This window comes from Benincasa hispida, chromosome 2 (assembly GCF_009727055.1).
Source record: "Benincasa hispida cultivar B227 chromosome 2, ASM972705v1, whole genome shotgun sequence".
NCBI lineage: Eukaryota > Viridiplantae > Streptophyta > Magnoliopsida > Cucurbitales > Cucurbitaceae > Benincasa > Benincasa hispida.
Window position 1 is genome coordinate 23,753,228 of NC_052350.1, and position 23,096 is coordinate 23,776,323.

Below are 23,096 nucleotides of genomic sequence, written 5' to 3' on the forward strand. Positions count from 1 at the left end.
ATATTACCTATGGTCATCCTAGTGAAGTGAAGTCTCTGTCATGAATGGTGTTATATAACGAGACATTAACACTTCGTGGTCAGGTTTTATTCAAACTCTTTGTATAGCATGCCCCGCTCGCATGTCCCCAACACGAATGATCAAGATCAGACCATCTGTATCAAGTCACAACACTTGTGACCATTCCACAAAGCGGGTCGCGTCCGTAGCATTACCAGGATAAGGTTTCCCTCCTTTATCCATTTACTACAGACCATTTTGGTTATCACTCAAGACATGATCCACTTGTATGTCACCACATACATGCTTGAGTCACATACAGATAACCAGAGATTTTATGTTTATTGGTTTGTAGTAAAGCAAATAAAATAATTAACTGAGCAAAATACAAGATGTGAAGTAAATATCATATATTAACAACACAAGTGTTCGTACATATTGTTTACAAACTACAGGACACGAGACTTTAAGGCATCAACCCCAACAGTTTCATAAAAAGACGAGAGATCCACTAAAAAGTTTTGAGATAATCTAAATCCCATTACTTCCTCCTATCTCTCTCAAAATCCCTCTTTTCCAAAATAGCCAGAGCCCTCTAAACTCCTGGATTCTCACCCAGAGAATACAGAGGTAATATTCGTGGTGGTATCCTCATTAACGGTTAGAGTTCGAGATTGTACGTGATAAGATTTGAAGAAGGAATCTCGTAAAGAAGGGTTCTTCAAGGGTAAGGTTTCTTAAACCCATTTTCTATTATGTAACCTTTGTTTTAAAGCATGCTGCAATTATCTTTTAAATGCATAATCTGTTTTATTTGCTATAAAATTTATGTTATGTAAATTTTGGGTTTAGGTCCAATCCCATGTTCCGCTCAAGGACCTTCACTGGTTCTTTCAAAAACTAGGTAGAAAATTGATTTACAGTTCATTTTCACCCAACAGCTCTAGCGTGGGATTTCACTTAACGCCAAGAGTCTTTCTTTGAAGACTTATATCTCCAAATACTACACTTTCAAGCCTTCTTTTCGTAGACCCTTGCATATCTTATGAGGTAGCCCCATCAATTAAAGTCTACAAAAAGCTTATTGAGATTAAGCTTCATCTCATAATTATGACTTTAATAACATTTGTCAACTTCTTTCAATACATGTCATCTAGTATAACAACTTTGACTTCCAATAAGTCATAGCATAGGTTAAATCATCACATGGCTCTCCCACTACTGAAAGATTCATAAGTACTCTCCCACTACTGAAAGATCTATAAGTTTTCATTTTGTCATCTTATATGACAATAAAGACTTCAAGTAAGCTTTTTCGTAAAGGTCGAGTTATCTCATAACTCTCCCACTACCATGAAAACTTATCTGTTTAACAATCAGAAATTGATGTCCAAATGAAACAAATGGTCAACAACACTTGATAACTGTTACGTGGTTGTACTTGAAATAAATTCATCAACACACTTTGTACCCTTCAACTTTCCAAATAAATCAATATTTGTTACACAAATACATCATTTTACTTTGGAATGTCCAAAGAAATACTTAGGTATCTTTTGAACATTACTTTCAGTAAAGGTTTGTTTTGACACAAGTGTCTCAACTTACCCAAAACCTAAAATGTCACAAACAAGTTTTATAACACTTTCATGATACAACAATATTCCGCAAACATGTTGACAAAATAATGTTGAAAACAATGCAATCTATACCGCATTATGTGAAATCCGAACCCTACTTTCCCTATTTAAATATGTTTATTGTTGAGATGAGTAAGATGAGGGATTTAATATTTGAGTTAATGTGGAATTGTAAGGAAATAGGTAAAGAATAAGGAAATGAAGAAGGAAAATGCTTAAGTATTAGAGACTTGGCTCTCGGGTGTTGTTAAGTTAGCCTAGCAAGAAGAAAATTTTGGCTAAGTGTTGGCTGTGAAAATGGTGGGTGAGCATCGAGTAAACACTAGGCAAGCATCGAGTAAAAATCATGCATGATCGAGGAAAGGATCGTATATCGAGTAAAAGCCATGTATGATCGAGGAAAGGATCGTGCATCGAGTAAAAGCCATGCATGATCAAGGAAAGGATTGTGTATTGAGTAAAAGTCATGCATGATAGAGGAAAAGATCGTGCATCAAGTATGCATGAATGAGGAAAGGATCGTGCATCAAATATGCGTGAGTGAGGAAGGGATCAGGCATCAAGTTTGCCATCAAGTATCATCGAGTAAATACTAAAATACCATCGAGTAAATGCCATGAGCATTAAGTTTGTGTGAGCGATCAGCCTTAAGCATCATTTAAAAAGGCAGCTGGGTCGGTTTAGTGGGATCAACCCACTAAGTGGGTGTTGTGGCAGCCTATTAAGGATGAATGGCTGGCAGATTCTAGTATAAAGGGGAAAACTGACTTCAAAAAACTGTTTTGAACAAACCACTCAAGCATTCAAAGAGATTTCAAAGCCATTTGAAAGCTAAAGAAGTCTAGTTGATGGTGGAGGGCTGCCTAAAGAAGAAACCATCAGGAACTTGCTTTAAATTTGAAGAAAGTACAAAAAGGTCAAACTCTAGGGTAATCCAGGGCCAGTTCTAGATTTTTGAAGTTTTCGGCTAAACTGAGGTAAGCATCTAAAGAAATCTTTAAGCAAGTTTGTAGAAGAAAGTTTCTTGAGAAAAGCTCTTGAAGATAAGTTATTAAACGAGAAAGTTGAATCTAGAATTCTATGAACAAGCAAGTAGTTGCTTGAGTTGAACAAGGTAGCAACTTGAGGTCAAATGCATGCATGTAGGCTGAAGCAAGCTTTTGCATGCATTGGGACTATGCGTTGGGTAGTGTAGGCTACCATAAATTTCATGGAAGCTCAAGGGAAGGCCTAGGCATTAGAATGCAGCAAGTAGACGCCTAAGACAAGGAAGGCCGAAGGAAGGGCAAGCGTTGACACTAGTGTGGCCGCCTAGCCAAGCCTGATTTCTAGAGTTATTCTAAGTTTTCAATCCCAAGAGGGTTGGCGTTGGAAGGTAAGGTCATTATGTGAGGAAGATTATGAGTTTAAAGTATGAAAGTTAGTCTCAAAAGGGATACCATAGCTAGTAGCTAAAATTTCTTGTTATGTTCTCAGGGTTGACATCAATAGGAGAAGCTTATCAACCCTAGGAGGATTGACCAAGGCTGTGGGTGGCTATAAACATTTTATAAATGTTTTGAATGTTTCAATTAAAGTTTATTCTCATGCTAGCTTATTCTAAAACATGTTTTCCATGCAAACCAAGTTTAGAAAGTACCAACACATGCTAGTTTTTGTTGGATCGATATGACAACTCTAGAGGGGGGTAAATGAGGTTTAATTAAACTTTTTTTCTTTCTAAATTAACCCAATTAAACTAATTAATACACTTTTTATAAATAATAAGAAAAATTCAATTTATGCAACAAATAAGATGACAAAAAGTGTGATAATTTAATTCTATCAAATTTTAGCAAATAAATAAGAACAAACTAAAACATACAATAAATTGCTTAAATTAATTGCAAAAATAAAAAGGAAGGAGTTAGAGAAGAAGACACCGTAATTTTTATAGTGGTTCGATCAAACTCGACCTACTCCATTCTCTAAGCGCCTCTTGGGAATTTGAATAAAATCTTTCCGACTCTTTCCATGGATTAGAGCCCAACCGTTACACCACCGCTCCTTTTACAGGTTCAAGAGCAAACCCGATCCTTTCCACGGTTTAGGATCAAACCGTTACAAATGTTGGAATTTTTGAAGAACACAATACAACTCTCACTGGAGTGGATTTACAAGTTTAAGCACTCAACAAATTTATCCTCATAATACAAAAACACTCTTTCAAGAATAAGATGAAAAGAAAAAAATTGGGAGCTTAGTGAGAACAACAATGAAAACTTTTGAGTTTTGGAGGATTATGAAATGTAAAATTTGTTCGTTCAAAATTTGGAGAAGAAGATGGTTTATATAGAGATGGAAAGGAAAAAAAAAAATTTGGAAACCACAATTAATTTGGACCATTGGATTTGGAAAAAAAAATCAATGGTCGAGATTTTAAACTAAACTAATCGTTAGATACAAACAAAATATAATATTAAATTCCTTTTCTTTTGAAATTCATTTTCTTTTTAAAATTAATCCAAAAAATAGAAAAACATATCATGTGTTAAAAACTAGCTGTTAGACACAAACATAAAATAATATTAAATTCATTTTCCTTTTAAATTCATTCTTTTTAAAGTCAATCAAAAAAAAAAAAAACATACCATGTGTAAAAACTAGCCGTTAGACACGAACATAAAATAATATTAAATTCATTTTCCTTTTAATTCATTTTTTTTAAATTCATTCTTTTTAAAGTCAATCAAAAAATAAAAAATCCATCATATGTTAATCTCTTAATGATCCACCATTCAACCAATATGCTACCATATGTCTACATACAAAGGGTCTGGTTATGCCACGTCATCCACCACGGTATTTTCTCTATAGATTTGTTTCAATCATATCGTCTTCGTTTTAGCTCCGATTTGAGTGATTCAAGAGGTGTTGGAATCGTTGTTCCGAGCTCTATGCTATGAACATATTAAAACACTAAAATTTTCAGTAATTAAAAATTGTGTTTGTTATCATCAAAACATTGATTAATTAATTAATTTGAGATTAAGGGCCAAAAAACCAACAATCTCCCCTTTTTGATGATGACAAACCATTCAAGAAAAATGGCTTGAAATACATGTAAACCATATGTAGCACATAATAAAATTCAACATATCACCATAAAGATCATTCTTGAAATTCACTCAAAAAAATAAATTCTCCTCCTAATTAATACAATCAAAATCATAACAAATTTATAGCATATTTCTATCTTTAACTAATCAGCAGTGCGACAACCCTTCACAAATCGCTCGTAAGTATAGCTAGGCCAATAACCGTTATACCTTTGTAGTTACATCTGTCACCTTAAGTACCACTGATTCCTCTAATGAACATAAGTCATAGTCCTACTATGACTGAGTCTTCTCTTCCAAAGAGAAGCTGTGGCCACTATGTTCAAGCCCCAGGATCAGCCCTTGGAGCAATCTCTTTAATTATCCCTGCTTTGGGAAAGGAGTGAATACCAACTAAGCATATTGATATTAGACATCACTTTATTAGAGAGCATATGTAAAATGATAATATTACTCTTGAATTTATAGGCTCTAATAATCAATTAGCGGATATTTTTACCAAGCCTTTAAATGAAGAAAACTTTTGCAAAAATAGGCTTGAGCTCGATATTATTCGTTATGATGCCTCTTGATTTTATAATTTTACTTGGTAAATCTTTTAGAAGGCATTTTGATAGGGGGAGATATGGAAAGCATGTGTTAATAATTTTAGGGGGAGTTGTGCTAAATTTATGTTCATGTTTTTAAGGGAAACATTTATGTAGTTTTAAATTTTTCTTAATTATTATTTTTAATGATTCCAAAGAGGAGAAGGGGGGGAGGGGAGGATATGATCGGTATGATGTATGAGATACATCTACTGGAGGATTAATGTAAATAATTTTTACATTAAGTACCATGGAATAGAAAAAGAGCTATGGTTTATATGTTTCATGAGATGAAATATTAAAACTATAGGTTATAAGTATAGTATAGTAAGTTGGTTATCATATATATTTATAATAATATTAATTATTGGATAATTATCTCTTTTTCTCTAATATCCAATTGAGTGGGAGGTTATTGGTGGTTTCATGGTGTTCGTGAGATAAAAAGAAATTTTTTTCCCTAAATTTAGAAGTAATGTTGAATTGAGATTTCCATTCTCGAAAATTACTCACGGCGGCTATCAAGTGAACTGGATTTTCTAAATGACAGCTTGAAGAGAGACTGGACGATTGTGGAGTGGTTCTATATGATAGACACTCAGTTAGCCGATTAGCTAAACGATCGCATAGCTTTTGCTAAATGACCGCATAACGTTTGTTAAACAATTTTGTTAATCGATTGGGCATCGTCTATACGATAGACTTTGACATCTCCCACTTGCTCAACCGTTCACATGATTGTTCCTCTGGTCTCTACCTTTAACCAAGTCCACATAGAGCCCACACTTCTGGATTCTCACATCGAGAATACCAAGGTAGCCATTGTGGTGGTGTCATACTCAACTCGATATAGTCGAGGTTATTTAGAGGTCGTTCGTGGTGTTTGTGTGGAGTCCCCTGTGTTCATAATCTTGGAGATCGTGGTGTTCGAGTTTGTTGTTGATCGTGCTGTGTTGCAGTCGTGGTGGACGAGCGTTCGTGTGTTGCAGTCTTGGAGTCTGTTCGAGCATTCGTGATCAAGGATGTTGAAGATGAATCTTCAAAGGTATATTAATTCTTTCCCTTGATCGTTTAGAAAAGCATGCTGTAATTTCGATTTATGCATAGTCTGTTGTTTCCGTTTATTGTCTATAATTATTATTGTTCGAATACGATTGAAATCTAGAATGATCCTTCCGCTGCTCATGAAAACCCTCATGTCCAATTTCCTTCATGAACTTAGTTCTTAATGAGATCTATACTTTATATCAAGTGGGGTACCTAGCTACAGGAGTACTTTTGATAGACTCACCTATATGAATGTGGAAGTTGGGGTCACTTCCTATGGAGTTTTAGGCAAACTCTTTAGGGCATTTACTAAATTAGGATACATATGCTAGGCCTTAAAGCACGGACTTTTGAACTACACTTTAGTAATGTTGTGTGTGAAATTTTGTTAGAGATAGAGTTCAAAACCAAGAGTTATTCTAAATCATCTACACTACGTAAAGGTTCAAGTTGTAAGATACTATTGCTTATGCACAATATTTTATAAACCAATACTGCTCGATGAAAAATTCTTTTCTTATGTTTTTAAATTTTCAAGTGGGAGATTTTTGTGAAAATCTTAAGTTTTAAAGAAAAAAAAGGCTTGTTTGAGAATCCCACAGTGCTTAGTTTAGGGAATAGAATCTCTTTCTTATACTCCCACTTTGAGTTGTGGGTATAGGCCTTAAGGGGTACCCATATTTTAGAGGGAGTAAGGAGATACCCAAGTGTGGGTATGGTGGACATCCCACATGCATGTGCCCTCATTCAATTGAATAGATAGTGGTGCATGTGTGATTATTTTTTTTTATTAAAAAAAATTATTATTTTATTTTTTATAAAATAAATAAAAGAAAAGGCACCAACCATTCCAGTCTTCTACCCGCGTTTCCATTCTAGTCTTCCACCCACGTCTTACGTGCACGTTCACAGTCTCTCTCGATTAATTTCTTCACTTTTTGCTTTGGTTTTCCGACCATCTTAGTCTTGAAGGGTTTGAGTTTTCTGGTCGAGTATAGTGCAGCTCCAATTAAGACAATTTTATATATTCTTGTCTGTTTTATCCTAGGGACGACATGGCAATTTCGTAGAATTGCTTGCACATTTGGGCAGAGCTGCAAAACATCTTAAAGAGAGCGAGATCTGCGACTCAGCCTGTAACAAATTTCTGTTTTGCAGGTTCCATTTTCTGACTACTGCGGTTCATGATCGTTCGTTGCTGTCATTTTCTATCTATTGGATGGTAGCGATTTCAACCGTACAAAATGAAATTTGTTGTTGAGATATTTAAAACAAAACAACTATGATTGCAATTGTTACTCTTATATGTATTAAAAGAAAAGAAAATTAAAAAAAAAACAATACCCCTCATATTTCATTTTCCCCATGTTTTATTACATGTTTATATTAAAAATAATTAAATAAAACTAGTTTTTTTTAAAGAAAAAGTTAAATGAAAACAAACCCTAGATGTTTTACCCTGATTGATGTTAGAATCAAAATTATATATATGTTGACTTTTTTTTTTTTTGATCTTTTTAAATATAAAAAAATATTTAAAAATATTTATACTTTCTTGGGTTGGGACCTTACACTCTTTTTTACATTTTTCTATTTATAATAATTTTTTTTTTCATTAGTTNAAAAAAAACCCCTACTTTTGCTTTCTCGCGCGCCGCTAGCGCTGCTCTTTCCCGCTGCCGTTTCTGCTAAAATCGAAACTGACGCTGCTCCCATTCGAAGCTACGCCTGCTGCCGCTGCTGAATCAAAAGCTCCGCCCACCGTCGTCGCTCATTGCTTGGCCCAACGTTGCCGCTCGAAACGAAATTTTTTCCCCTAAAAAACACGATTTAAAATCCCAACTGATTTTAAATTCTATGATTTTTTTAACCATCCAAACAAAAGAAATGATTTAAAATCAGATATGATTTTAAATCTTCTCAAATTCAAGGGTTCCAAACAGGGGATTAAGTTTGTAGTACTGTCGAGTAGTTTATAGTGAGAGATGGATAAGAAGAGAGTGACCATTCCTCTCGTATGCAATGTCCCTTCTCGACCGGTTGTGGATCTATTACATAGCCCTGTTATGTCGGAATGGGTTCTTCATCATCAGTGCCAGCAAGGGTATGATTCAAGATAACTTTTTTCTTTTGCATTTTAGTCTTCCATTTATGATCCGGGGAAGTTTTTGCTTACTGTTAGTTTTTTATCATCGTCAGTTTATTAGTGTTGAATGATTCTGGATTGTGCTAGTTCAGTCTCAGTCCTTTTGACACTAGTCGATTGCTGTGGTAGATGTGGGCATTTCTATTTTTGCGTTTCTTGATGAGAGATTCGTTGAAACCCTTGTGTTTTGATTGTTTGCTCAGTTTATTTTTCTGGGTTGTCTCTGAAGTACGCTTTTCTTGCGCCATTCAGATTCCAATCCCATGCTGAGAAATGGAGCAACTGACGATTGGATTGGTATATTTGAATATGCGCAGTTTGGAGTTGTTGCCTGGATACCAATGCTTTATGTGCCGATACCGATTCTGGTGATTTTTCAGTGGATGTCTTTTTTTTCACTGGTTTCCAGTTTCCACTATTCGTTTGAAGAACTGTCATATATTAGTTGCAGCATATGATTAGCAAATTTCTCTAATAAGTGAGAGGAGGAGCTTTTCATGAGTATAGCATAGATGGGAAATGGGGATTGTTGACCGATTGTGCTATTGGACATGGTCTGCAGGCTTGAAGCCTTCCCCAAATGCTTTCTTGGTTACCATGTATATTAAACTATTTTTGCCTCATTCTTATGATTATGGTACAGAGTTGTAAAATAATACTATCGTTTTTGACAAAAATAACCAGAATTTACTAAGACAAACTTTGTTGTGGTTTGGGGTTCTGAAACTTTTTCTGACTGTTAGAAACTAGTTGGTTTGAATCATCAGGTACAATGGTCAAATTGACCTACCAATCAACTTACTAAACTTTGCTAATACTTACTGCCTATGCTTAATTTATAACTGCATCAGATGCATGCTCTTTGCTAGTGCATTTTTCACTGTGGATTTTTGGCAGAATTAGTCACTGTGGTCTCCTCTACCCCCCAACCCCCCACCCACACACACACAGTTTTTACTTCGATTAGCCATAGGGTGGAGTTTATTGAAGTTCTGTGGAAATTGATTATTCATATTTCTTATATTGATGACAAAATATTGTTTGTTAAATAATACTTTATTTTCTAGTGTTTGGATTCTCCATGGGTGGATGAAGTTGTTTTTAAAGATACAGTAACCTTGTAGACTTTGCTTTTGCCTTTCTATTTTACCAGTAGAAAAATAATAATAAATAAATAATACTTTATTTGAAGGGGAAGTTGAACGTTTCTTTCAAGTGATTTCGTGGACAATGATGAAGATTGAAATCATTAATGGGATCCTTCATATTTGTGGTTAAACTTATAGGAAAGTATGGGATGCATTAACCTGGAGATGTACTGCACTCATTTGAGCAGAAGGACTTTGATCGTGCCTGTGCTTTTTCCGAGGTAACTTAAGCATGCTCTTATTAATGGCATAAATTTATCACATTCTTGTCACACACACCCCTGTGCATAAGATAATATCCTAAGAACTAACGTGCATCTATTTTAGGTCTTCCAATTCTTCAAACACTCGCAAAGCTCGCACATGCTTCCTTTATCAATGATTCGAAGAGTCCAGTTTATTTCCCGCCATTTTTCTTCAAGTCTGCATTTAGTTCCAATTCCACTTCGAATCTCCAAACTAACAAAGAAATCATGCATCGAGTATCTTCGGAACTGCAAGTCCATGGATCAACTCAAACAAATTCAGAGTCAGATCTTTCGAATTGGTCTCGAAGGAGACCAAGACACAATAGACAAATTTATGACATTCTGTGCAGACTCATCCCTTGGCAACTTGCACTATGCAGAGAGGATGTTTGATTACATACAAGAGCCATCTCTGTTGGTTTATAATGTGATGGTTAAAGTGTATGCCAAAAGGGGAATTTTCAGTAAAGTCATTTTACTATTTCAACAGTTGAGGGAAGATGAATTGTGGCCCGATAATTTTACTTACCCATTTGTTCTGAAAGCTATTGGTTGCTTAAGGGACGTGAGGCAAGGTGAAAAGGTTCATGGCTTTGTGGTGAAGACAGGAATGGATTTTGATAATTATGTTTGTAATTCACTTATGGATATGTATTCTAAATTGGGCAATGTTGAGAATGCTAAGAAGTTATTTGACAAAATGACAACGAGAGATTCAGTTTCTTGGAATGTTATGATTTCTGGGTATGTTAGGTGTCGGAGATTTGAGGATGCTATTGGTACATTTAGGGAAATGCAGCAGGAGAGCAATGAGAAACCTAATGAAGCTACAGTAGTTAGCACTCTTTCTGCTTGTATAGCACTGAAAAATCTGGAGCTTGGCGAGGAAATTCACGACTATGTTAGAAAGGAGCTTGGTTTTACCACTATAATCAACAACGCATTGTTAGATATGTACGCAAAATGTGGGTGCTTAAATATTGCCCGCAATATATTTGATGAAATGCCTGTGAAAAATGTAATTTGTTGGACTAGCATGATTTCTGGATATATAAACTGTGGTGATTTAAGAGAGGCTAGGGACTTGTTTGACAGAAGTCCAGTTAAAGATGTTGTTTTGTGGACAGCTATGATAAATGGGTATGTGCAGTTCCACCATTTTGATGAAGCTGTGGCCCTGTTTCGTGAAATGCAAATTCGAAGGGTAAAACCGGATAAGTTCACAGTGGTCACTCTCCTCACAGGTTGTGCTCAGTTGGGAGCTCTAGAACAAGGGAAATGGATTCATGGATACCTAGATGAGAACAGAATAACAATGGATGTTGTTGTTGGTACTGCACTCATTGAAATGTATTCCAAATGTGGATGTGTAGATAAATCATTAGAAATTTTCTATAAGTTAAAGAATAAGGACACGGCATCTTGGACATCAATAATTTGTGGTCTCGCCATGAATGGTAAGACAGGTGAAGCACTTAGGTTGTTCTCAGAGATGGAATTTGTGGGGGCCAAACCTGATGATATCACCTTCATTGGTGTTTTAAGTGCTTGTAGTCATGGTGGATTGGTTGAGGAAGGGCGTATGTTTTTCAACTTGATGAAAAAGGTTTACCGAATCGAGCCGAAGGTGGAACACTATGGGTGTGTAATTGACCTCCTTGGTAGAGCTGGGCTGTTGGATGAAGCAGAGGAACTGATACAAGGGATTCCGAATGAAAATGGCGAAATTGTGGTTCCACTCTATGGTGCTTTGCTCAGTGCTTGCAAAATCCACAACAATGTTGACATGGGTGAAAGACTAGCCAAAAAATTGGTGAGCATTGAATCATGTGATTCTAGCATTCACACACTTCTTGCGAGTATATACGCTTCTGTCGACAGGTGGGAAGATGCAAAGAAAGTGAGAAGGAAAATGAAAGAACTTGGAGTGAAAAAGATGCCTGGGTGTAGTTCGATCGAGGTCGATGGCATTGTTCACGAGTTTCTTGTTGGGGATCCATCTCATCCGGAAATGATAGAGATATGCTCCATGTTGGATATAGTGGCTGGACAATTACTAGGATCAAAGGAATCTCAGCTTGAAAGAGTGATGCCACTTTACAAGGATACTCGATATTGCAGTTTTGTAGAATTTTAAGAGATTTACTATGAGGGAAGAAAGTGTTATACCATACAGATGGTGATGTAAAATTAGGACACAAACAGAAAATCTCCAATCATTATTGGTTGAAGTTTGCTATTGGCAAAGTTAACTATTGCAGTTTGCTTGCTGTTTGAAGATTTTCTCCATTCTTAGCGATTGAGCAACTGCCTATTGTCCAATGAAATCTTGAAAAGCAAATGATAGAAGACTAGGTGAGGGATATAATCCAGCTTGTGGACTGGGGAGGTGTTTTCAGAATTGATGGTTTAGAGTTGAGGGTCTAGGATTTAAGTTGAGGGTTTATAAGCGATGAATCGAGTTAAAAGTAAAAGTCATTCATAATTGGCAGAGCGCTTTTGAAATTGATTCGATACAAAAGTGATTAGTTTAGTGTTGGTTGCTGGGAATGATTTTAGTGATGTTTTAGCATTGTCATTCAATGAAAGATTACTAATTATATTCAAATCAAATTGTTGCCTCATGAAATATTGTTCTCCATTGTTGAAAAATGTTTGGTCTTTCTATTAACTGCTTGTTATTTCAAGCTTCTAAGCCATAAATTGTGATGGTCACCTATAGATGTATTAAAGATGGCAAGATGCAACCTTTTTATACTAATAATTTTACCTAATGCATAAGCAGAATGTTAATCGTTAAAATTAGTGAAAAAACTGGATAAGATTGAACTTTTAAATGACCATATAAGTATTTCACAACATTCTTCTTAAATTTAATCTAGTTTCTAAAAAATGAACATTAGTTTTGAAATGACAATATACAATTATAATTCTAAAGTATTCTAAAATTTAAAGATTATTCTACTCTTTTATGGTTATAGAGAATGAAATTGCTCAATTATTTTTCTTTTGAAATTGTCATTTTGACATTTTCATCGATATTTTAATAATTTCATAGGTTTGATATCAAACCTTAGAGGTGTATAGATATTTCTATTTCATTGTAAAAAAATCATTAAAAAAAGAGCAATAAAGTGTGACTAATTTGAATATAATCTAAATAATAAAGTTAACTACTGCAGTTAGATGAAGATTTGAAATTAAAAACTTTGCAGTAAAGAATGTATACTTAACTAATTATTTTTTTTGGTAATCAGCTTTCAATTGAAAAGGATTTCATATGAATTAAATTAATTTTTTTGAAGGAAAAAGCCTTAATTATCAATTGCCAAATGTATTCATTTCCGTACATCAAACATCTATCTTTAGTATATATGAAAGCCACCAAACTTTTTCTCACCATTACGCCCTTATGTTTAGTTTTGTTTTCCAATTCTTTTTTTTTGTTTTATTGTAAATTTGTTTTCAATTCCATTTTTTTTTGTATTATAATTAATTATGGAAGCCTCCCTCTCCCATTACTTCTTGAATCCCATATTTTTCTTCTCCTTAATCATCAATAAATTTCTCTATTTTTCTCTCTCAAGCACATAAATACTATATCCATCCAAATTCCTAAATTAAAAAAAAAAAAAACTTAAAGTATGTGAATTGTGAAAAGATGGAAGGTAAAACGCTTTTTAATTAACTTTCTAAAAAATAATTAAAAGTTAATGATCTTACATTAATTATAATTAATAATATAATTTTAAAAACTTGAAACGTCAAAAGTTTTATACCAAGTTTCACTAATGTATAAACGTTTTTCTTGATTTTTTCTACTAACATGGAGTCTCTTCTTCAATTAGTTTTATTTTTTATTCCTCAATCTTTATTCTTCAATGTATAAATGTTATCATTTCTTTAAGTGTAACATAGGAAATGGAAGGATGGTGGAGTGTGATAGCTCACATGGAGCTAAACTATATATATATATATAGGTTTGAATTTTAAGCATCATTGCAAAACGAAAATGCTTCGATAAAATTTTATAGATATATCAATATTTCTTTTGGGTACTTTCAAATTATTTATTTGTAATACATATTGTTGTTGTTATTCTAGAAGATTTTTTTTTCTAAAAAAAAATTATCATCCTAATAGGAGGTCGGGCAATTGTTTCTAATTTTTAATGTTCTTAAAATATATATTATATATTTCTTTGGACATACAATAACAAAAAAAAAAAAAAAAAAAAAAATAGTGTTCAACCTTTTTAGAAATATAGTTTACTTGTTTTATTTTATTGTGCATTATAATTAAGTCATTTGTGCAAAGATTATTCTGTTTCCATTTAAAAAATTATAAGTCGCATGGATTACCATCTTTAGTATATAAAATGTGATGATTTTGATGGAATTGACAATCAACAAACGGAAGCAATTAAGGATCTAAGCACTCTAAGTACATCAATTTTAGATGATTAACATGCATGTTCATAGTTTTCTAACTATTAGGATTTCAGAATCATACATTTGATGAAACCACCGAATTGCTTGAAATTTTCACGTAAATCTTCTTCTAACTCTGCAGTAGACCACCACCAAAGTCTTCTCTACTATTCTCAGGTCTTAGATTGAGTGGTGGAACTAAAATTAAGATGAATTTGATGTGGTTTTAGGAGTTGGACAGAAGGGAAAACCCATAAAAATTTTCCTTCAGAAAATCAGTTTGCATGAAGCTCCAAAATCAATTCAAAACTTCAATTTATAAGAGTTAATCATGCAAATCAGATTAACCAAGATAATGCCACTTCAAATTGCATATAATTTGAGTGGCATGGGGTGTTATTAAAAGTGAAAAATTATGGGTTTTCCCCCTTCCAATTTAATTTCCAATTTTCATTTTTTCTTTTATTTATGAAATTGAATAATTGTTTAAATTTGAATTTCAAATTCAACTTAAATTAAATAAATTTATGATTTTGATTTTCATAAATCCAAAATCCAAATAATCAATTTCATAATTTTGAATTTCATAAACTCAAAATTTAATAAATTAATTTGAAAAATTAATTAAACCAATTTTAATTAATTTAATTTAATATCGAATATTAAATTAATATAACATCTCATCATATATTTAAATCATATTAAAATATTATCAACTCTCTAGAATCTTAATGTTTAATTTGTTAATTAAACATCTATTATATCAATAATAATCCAAACTCTAAACTGAGTTTGAATATTCCAAATTCTCTCAACATGCTATTCTAAGGTTTAATCATTTTACGAGCTAGTAGAAGAACCTAATGGACTTACAGATCATGAGCTTCAATGATTTAAGATTAATTGACTAAACTCTTTAAATCGGATTAATCACTATTCGTTAACTACTGAGACATGTCACTATAGCTCAGTAGTTGCACTATTCTCACTGTAGATATATTTCTATTCATTTGATTTAACCATAATCAATAAGTCGATTATTCGCAGGTCGTTTGTATTTACAACTAGGTCAAAATTATTGTTTTACCCTTGTAATTCATCTTGCTTCTTAAATCTCCACCGATCCTCTATCGAACACTTGGTTTATAGTCCAACTAATAAATCGAGTCTCTCTCTACCACGAGAGGGCGAACCCCTTTGTTCAAGACTAGGAGTCAATACTTAAGGAAACAACCTATCTGCTAACCTGACCCTAAGATGGGTAGGAGTGAATTCCGTCTTGTAAGACTATGTCCCCAGTTATCTATCCAGTCTTAAAACTAAAATGGGAGGCTTATTAAGCGGTGATGTTAAACCACTCTCACCTATGCAGATTAAAGGATAATCTCGAATAAACAGGAATTCATAGTTAGCTCATGATTAAGATTGAGTTACCTTAGGTCATCGAATTGAAATAATCAGTTTTAACAGTAAACGGTTATTATAAAGAAAAGTGACTATGTCGTGGTCTGGTCTTATGCAAACATCTTTTACATAGGATGCCTCCACTCGTATGTCTTCATATGAACGACTTTCGGGTCACATCGTTTGTATCAATATGCAAAATGGGCCACATCCATATTGTCCCCAGGATAAGATACCCAACCTTATCCATATATTTATAGAAATTTCTGGCTATATACTAAAACTTGATCCTCTATTATGTCTCTACATAAAGTTTAAGTATTCATATTATAGCCATGAGTTAGTTTATTGGATTTATAAAAGAATGCTATTCAACAAAACCCTTATTTGATAGAAATTTCATAATAACTTTGAGAATTGAATATGTTAAATGTTTACAAAATGCGAGTTTTAGGACATTCCCAACAAACTCCCACTTGGACTAAAACTCCAGTGGGTTTTGAATATATACAAATATACAATGTTGAGTATGAGAGAATAAATACAATAAACTAGAGCATCTCTATATACTCATGAATTCTCCTACTTGCCCTAGTATGAAGCTCGTAGTTCTAGTCCCACGAGGCTATCTATATGATGATCACGTCTCCTTTGTGTACTATCTTCCTGATGATATGGTACTTTCGTTCGATGTTTTTTCCTCGTTTATGGCTTCTTGGTTCTTTTGAGTTGACAATTGCTCTACTATTATCACAATACAGGGTGATTGACAGATGCATATTTGGAACCACTTCCAAATCGGCAGAGAACTTTCTGAGCCACACTGCTTCGTTAGTGCTTCACGTATAGCAACGTATTCAGCTTCCATGGTGGAGTCAGCAATGCAACTATGTTTGATGCTTCTCCATACTATAGCTCATCTATTGAGAGTGAATATTGATCCCAAAGTAAATTTCCTAGAATCTATATTTGTTTGAAAATCAAAATCAGTGTATCTAGTAAGGATCAAATCCTTAGAGCCATACACAAGCATATAGTCCCTCGTTCTCCGAAGATACTTGAGGATGTTCTTAACGACAATCTAATGACTATGTCTAGGGTTGGACCGGAACCTGCTGACTATTCCGACTGCAAAGTGTATGTTTGGGCTTGTACACAACGTAAGGTACATCAAGCTCCCGATTGCTTATGCATAAGGAATTCTTTTCATTCCCTCAACTTCTTGAGATATCTTAGGATATTGTTCCTTAGACAAATGAATTCCATGTTTAAAAGGTAATAAACCTCTTTTGGAATCTTGCATATTATATCTTGACAACATTTTGTCAATATAAGATGTTTGAGATAGTGCTAGCGTTTTGTTCTTGCAATTGCGAACTATTTAGATTCCAAGAACATACTGAGCATCTCCTAAATCTTTCATTTGAAATTGTGATGCTAGCCATCTCTTTACATCAGCAAGGAATCCTATCTCATTCCCAATGAGTAGGATATCATTAACATAAAGTACCAGAAAAGCTACAGTTTTGTTGACTATCTTTTTGTAAACACAAGATTTGTCAATGTTTTGTTCAAAGCCATAAGACTTAATCGTAATGTCAAATCTTATATTCTAGGATCGAGACACTTGTTTCAAGCCATAAATGGATATTTTAAGCTTGCAAATCTTTTGCTCTTGATCCCGTTTAATGAACCCTTCTGGTTGAGACATATAAATACTTTCTTCAAGATGGCCATTTAAAAAGATTGTCTTGACATCCATTTGCCATATTTTATAATTGTAAAAGGAAGCAACGGATAAAAGTATTCTAATAGACTTGATCATGGTAACAGAAGAGAAGGTTTCTTCATAGTCGACCCTATCTTTATGGGTAAAACATTTTGCCACGAGTCTAGCATTTTAGGTTTGTAACTTACCAACTTGGTCTCATTTTCTCTTGTAGATCCACTTACAACCAATAGATTTTACCCTATCTGGTTTATCTATAAGTTCCTAGACAAAATTGAAGGACATTGCTCCATTTCAAGGTCCAACTTTTATCCATTGGTCTCAACCTATTGCCTGTTTAAAGGTCAATGGATCCTTTAAGTCATTATCAGGTATGATGACTTAAGTTTCTGTTAAACCAATATATCGACCAAGCTGTTGAACAACCCTCCCACTACCTCGAGGTATTCTGATCAATTCATGAGACGAATGTGATGGACCAGTTTTGTCATCAACTTTTGTTGAAGAACAACTTGATCAACAACTTTTGTTGATTTATCTGTAGATTCTTTGGACATCTCACTTAATACCAGTTTACTATGAGGTTGATGATGATTCTTTATGTGGACTTCCTCTAAGAATGTAGCATTTGTTGATACAAGTACTTTGTCTTCTTGAGGATCATAAAATAAACCATCTTTTGTTTCTTTGGGGTATCCTATAAATAGACATACTTTTACGTCATTCCACATTCTTAGGGTTTTGCACCAACACATGTGCTAGGAATCCCTAGATTATGAAGTGACTTAAACTACCTTTATGTCTTTTCCACAACTCATATGGTGTTATTGAAACACTTTTTGAGGGAATCATGTTCAAAATATACACTACAGTTTGTACTACATATCCCCAAAAGGACCGAGGTAACTAGCCATAACTCATCATTGAACGAACCATGTCTAATAGGATTCTATTTCTTTTTTCTGCTACATCATTTTATTGTGGTGTACCAGGTGCAGTAAGTTGGGATTGAATTCCATGTTCTACTAGATAGTTCTAGAATTGTAAATCTATATACTCACCACCTCGATCTAATCGACGTGTTTTAATCTTTTTACTTAATAAGTTCTCAACCTCTACCTTATACTCTTTAAACTTTTCAAGAGTTTTAGACTTATGATGCATTAAGTAAACATAGCTACATCTTGAACAATCGTCAATAAAACTAATGAAATACTCATATCCTCCTTGAGTTTTAATACTCATTGGACCATAAAGATCTGAATGTATAAGTTCTAGAGGCTCTTTGGCTCTAAAATTTTTTTCTAAAAAAGAACTTTTAGTCATTTTTCCTTTAAGACATGATTCATATGGAGGTAAAGAATTGTCTTCTAACTGATTTAGATGTCCATTCTTTATTAATTTCTCAATTCTATTGAGATTTATGTGTCTAAGTCTTAAGTGCCAAAGATAGGCATTAGGAGAATTTTTTTGTTTCTTATTGTGAGTATCAACTGTTTTAAACATCTCTATATTTAAAATAGATTTTGTCTCAGTTGGTTTTAACATATACAAGTTATTTTCAAGTCTAGCAGAATATATTTGAACACCTTTTGAACTAATGAGCACTTCATTTATATCAAAATTAACTTTTACATATGTTCTAATAAATAGGAGACAAATTAATTTCCTTTCCATCATAGGTACAAAATACACATTTTCTAACAAAATGTATGCTTCTCCAAAAAACAACTTGAAATCTCCCACTACTTTAGCCGAAATGACTTCACCTGTTCCCATTTTGAAAGTCATCTTGTTTTCTATTAACGGCCTTTAGGAACTAGTTTCCTGAAAGAAAGTGCAAATATGATGACCGGTGCCTGAATTTAGTATCCAGGTCAAATGAGAACTATCCACTAAGTATGTTTATATTACAAGTAAATCATATTTACCTTGATTTTCCTTCTTAACCTTCTTTTCTGCAAAAGATATTTTGGATAATTTCGTTTCCAAAGCCCATCCATGTTATAGTGGAAATGTTTTCCTTTCGCAAATTTTGTCTTGCTCTTTTGAGCAAGAGCCTTCTTCTTCCCTTTTTTTTTTTTCTTTTTCTTCATTTGGATACTTTTATCCTTTGAAGGACTAGACTTCTTTTCAGAAGGTTTCATACCAAATGTCAATCTTGTGAAACTTCTTTTGGATAACAACATTTGTTTCCCCTTCTTAACTTTTATTTTTCATTAATGATTGATAAGTCTGGAGTTCATTTAGAAGAGTTGTTAAATTATAACCAATCACAGCGTTTGTGCGAAAAGTTAGGAAGCTTTTTGGAAGAGATTCATGATCATACTGACTTGACTTTTCTCGTTTATGACAATGCCATTCGTTTCTGCAACATTGAAGTGGACCATCATGTCCAGGACGTGTTCCATAACACAGGTCCTTTCCTTCATACGGGTATTGTAAATTTATTTTATAGCATTGTGTCGAACAGATGAGGACAACTGCCCAAATCCCTTATAATGACTCCATGATCTCCTTAGCGATGACCATGGATTCATGCTTTTTAGTAAGCACATCAGATATGCTTGCTAAAATATAGGCTATGGATTTTTCATTAGCCCTTACCCATCTGTCATAGGCATCCCAAACATTTCGGTTTGCATTTAAAATGGGAAGAAGAAGACATACCTCCGTTAAAATGAATCTCAGGTAATCAACAACTAGTATCATATTTATGTTTGATTTCCAATTTGAATAACCCTCGCCGTTGAACTTATCGGAAGTAAAAGTTGAATTATTGAGTTCGATATTCTGAAACCTAAATAAATTCTATCAGAAAAATGCATCTAAATCCAATTTTTTTAGCAAAGACAATAAAGTACCCAAATTTCTTTATTTATTTGCAATGATACTTTAATGAGTCAGAATAGATGCTACCGAGGGGCAGTCAAATACTCCTTCACTGAAGCAAGACATTCTTGACTAAACACTAATTCCAAAATAACTCTTTATTCTATTAGTTATTTAGTTACTATTTTTGGTCAAGAACTTGCTAATACTCAGTAACTCTTGTAAGTGTGACTTTTCATTTTCAGATTTCATAGAACGGTATCAACAAGCCCTGAATTGGAAGACAATTTTGAAGACGGAACTAAGAAACTCTATTCATTTCCAAAGTTTGAATTGTTCTAAATCTTATGTTACAACCCTCCGAGGGATTGTCACGAAAAGCGACAAGCTAATGCCGCCTAAAATAACAGCAGGCACAACATAAGAAGATCACGGTTCAAACTCATGGAAAAGACCATAAGGTATGCTGACACATTTCTTACACCCATTTATTGTGAATGACTTCCCCTATTCACCTTGTTATTGAACCATGCAAACACTTTCTGAATGGAGTAGTTGCAGTAAAAGCGACACAAAGCCAAGCATGGATCTCACAGCGTGAACTCTTAGGGACGTAAGAGCTAAAAATAATCTATCATATATATTATTATCTCCCATTGAAGTGTTCTGATTATATGAGTAAATTCTTTTACTTAAGTATATTTTGACTAAAAAACATTCTAAGTCTATGTGGTTTATCCAAGTATAACGTCTATATTTGGATTTTAGCCTTTGATGTCTAAGTGATCAAACCATTTTATTACCTCACATCACTCACGCATACTCATGAGATCGGGTTATCAATGTTCAATAATTCGGCTATAACCCCCAGGTAGCAGGTGCTCCGTAAACCGTCAACTTAAGTATCTCCAATCTTATATAGGATTGTAGATCGATTGAGTTTGTAACCAAAATTTTACAAGATGACGACCTATTTTAACTATTAAAATAAGTTGTTATTTGTTAATCCTAATTAAACATGCTACTTATCTTTATTATTAATTTTAAATGTCTAACTTATTTTATAACACTTTATAAAAATTTAGACATATTATAACATACACCAAGCATTCCACAATTTAATATAACAATTATATTAAATACATGAAATCCTAAATATAAACATATTATAACATATTTTCAATGTACGATACATGCTTCATACGGTAGAACATTTTAGTGAGAGAAAAATGGTATATAGGATATATTAACTTTTAGCTCTCATATCCCTAAGAGTTCACACGTGAAATCCATGCTCCCCTTTGTGTCGCCCTGGGTACGGACTCCCTTTCGAAAAACGTTTGCATGGGTCAATACCAAGGTGAATAGAAAAAGTGTTCATAGTAAGTGGGAGAAGGACGTGTGTCAATGTATCCTACAGTCTCCTCCATTAGGTTGCACCGTGAGACCTATGATCCTCCTGCATGTCATCTTGGAGTGACCATTCTTTCGGAGGGCTTGATCATAGGATTTAGAACAACACGAACTCCAGTAATTGATAGGGTTCTTAGGTTAATCTTCAACAATTGTCTTTTCTTACGGTAGCTGGGATCCAAAAATGGTAGGGTCACACTTATGGGATGAATTAAGCTAGTTAATGAATCCTTGGCCGAAAAACGTTAGCAAAGAACTATAGGAAAGTTATTCTAGTATTAGTAATTAGTTGAGATTGTCTCAAATCAGGAAAAGATAGTTGATCACCCTTCGGTGGTTGTTGCTTTAAACCTTTGAAGTATCGTTGCAAAAACTAAATCAATAATTTAATTAAGGTTATTTGATTTTTTTTTATTGAATTGATTAGATAATTGTATTTTGTGTAATGAGTTAAGACAAAGGAAATTAATACGGTCAATAGTTTATTATTCGTTTTAGCATGTCTTCCACATTAATTTCTTTGCTTAAGAACGAAAAATTAACCGGTGAAAACTATGCGATGTGGAAATCTAACTTGAATATGATTCTAGTTATAGATGATCTACGGTTTGTCTTAACAGAGGAATGTCCTCCTATCCTCGCTCGAAATGCATCCAAACATTGAGGGATTCTTATGACCACTAGAAAAAGGACAATGCATCTCGGATTTGGCACGAGGCCTCATGTAAGTTTATGATGTGCAAATGAAGGAAGGCCAATTAGTGAGAGAACATGTTCTTAACATGATTGTCTACTTCAATATCGCAAAAATAATGTTTACAAACTATAAGACCCTACGTGATTTAGGGCATCAACCCCAACATGATGTATGTTATGGATAATATCTAAGTTATCAGTGTTATAAAATGAACTAGAAATTTAAAATCTATAACAAAGATAAATGCATGTTCACTTAGGGTTGACAAATGACAACTTGTTTTAATAGTTAAAATAGATCATTATTTTGTAAAACTTCGGTTACAAACTCACCCGACAAGATCCTGTCTAAGGCTGGAGGTACTTAAATTGACGGTTTATGAAACAACTACTGCCTGGGGATCGAGTCAATTCTTGAGTTTGGTTAACCTGGTTTTATGAACATGTGTGAGCAACGTGAGGTAATAAATAGTTTATCGTTTAGACATTGTAGATTAAATCCAGTCTAAAAGTTATATTCAGATCAATACCTAGACTTAAGTTGTACTTAATTAGCCAAAATATACCTAAGGAAAAGTTTACACACACCATCTAGAACACTTCAGCAGGAGAAAAATAGTTTTTAGCTCTCACTTCCCTAAGAGTTCACACCGTGAGATTCATGCCTGACTTCGTGTC

General features: G+C 33.8%; 1 protein-coding gene across 4 annotated transcripts; it reads left to right on the plus strand.

The window, feature by feature from the left end:
- The first annotated feature begins 8,000 nt into the window (after positions 1-8,000).
- Positions 8,001-12,522, plus strand: LOC120071908 (pentatricopeptide repeat-containing protein At1g31430). 4 transcript variants are annotated; one of them, XM_039024324.1, is made up of 4 exons: positions 8,001-8,476; positions 8,771-8,886; positions 9,711-9,887; positions 9,994-12,522. In XM_039024324.1, the coding sequence occupies exon 4, from the start codon at positions 10,030-10,032 to the stop codon at positions 12,049-12,051; it is 2,022 nt and encodes a 673-aa protein (XP_038880252.1). In that variant the 5' UTR covers positions 8,001-8,476; positions 8,771-8,886; positions 9,711-9,887; positions 9,994-10,029; the 3' UTR covers positions 12,052-12,522. The 4 variants fall into 4 exon arrangements, with proteins under 4 accessions (XP_038880252.1, XP_038880251.1, XP_038880253.1 ...); XM_039024323.1 differs by having other exon boundaries at positions 9,805-9,887; XM_039024325.1 differs by lacking the exon at positions 8,771-8,886.
- The last annotated feature ends 10,574 nt before the right edge of the window (positions 12,523-23,096 follow it).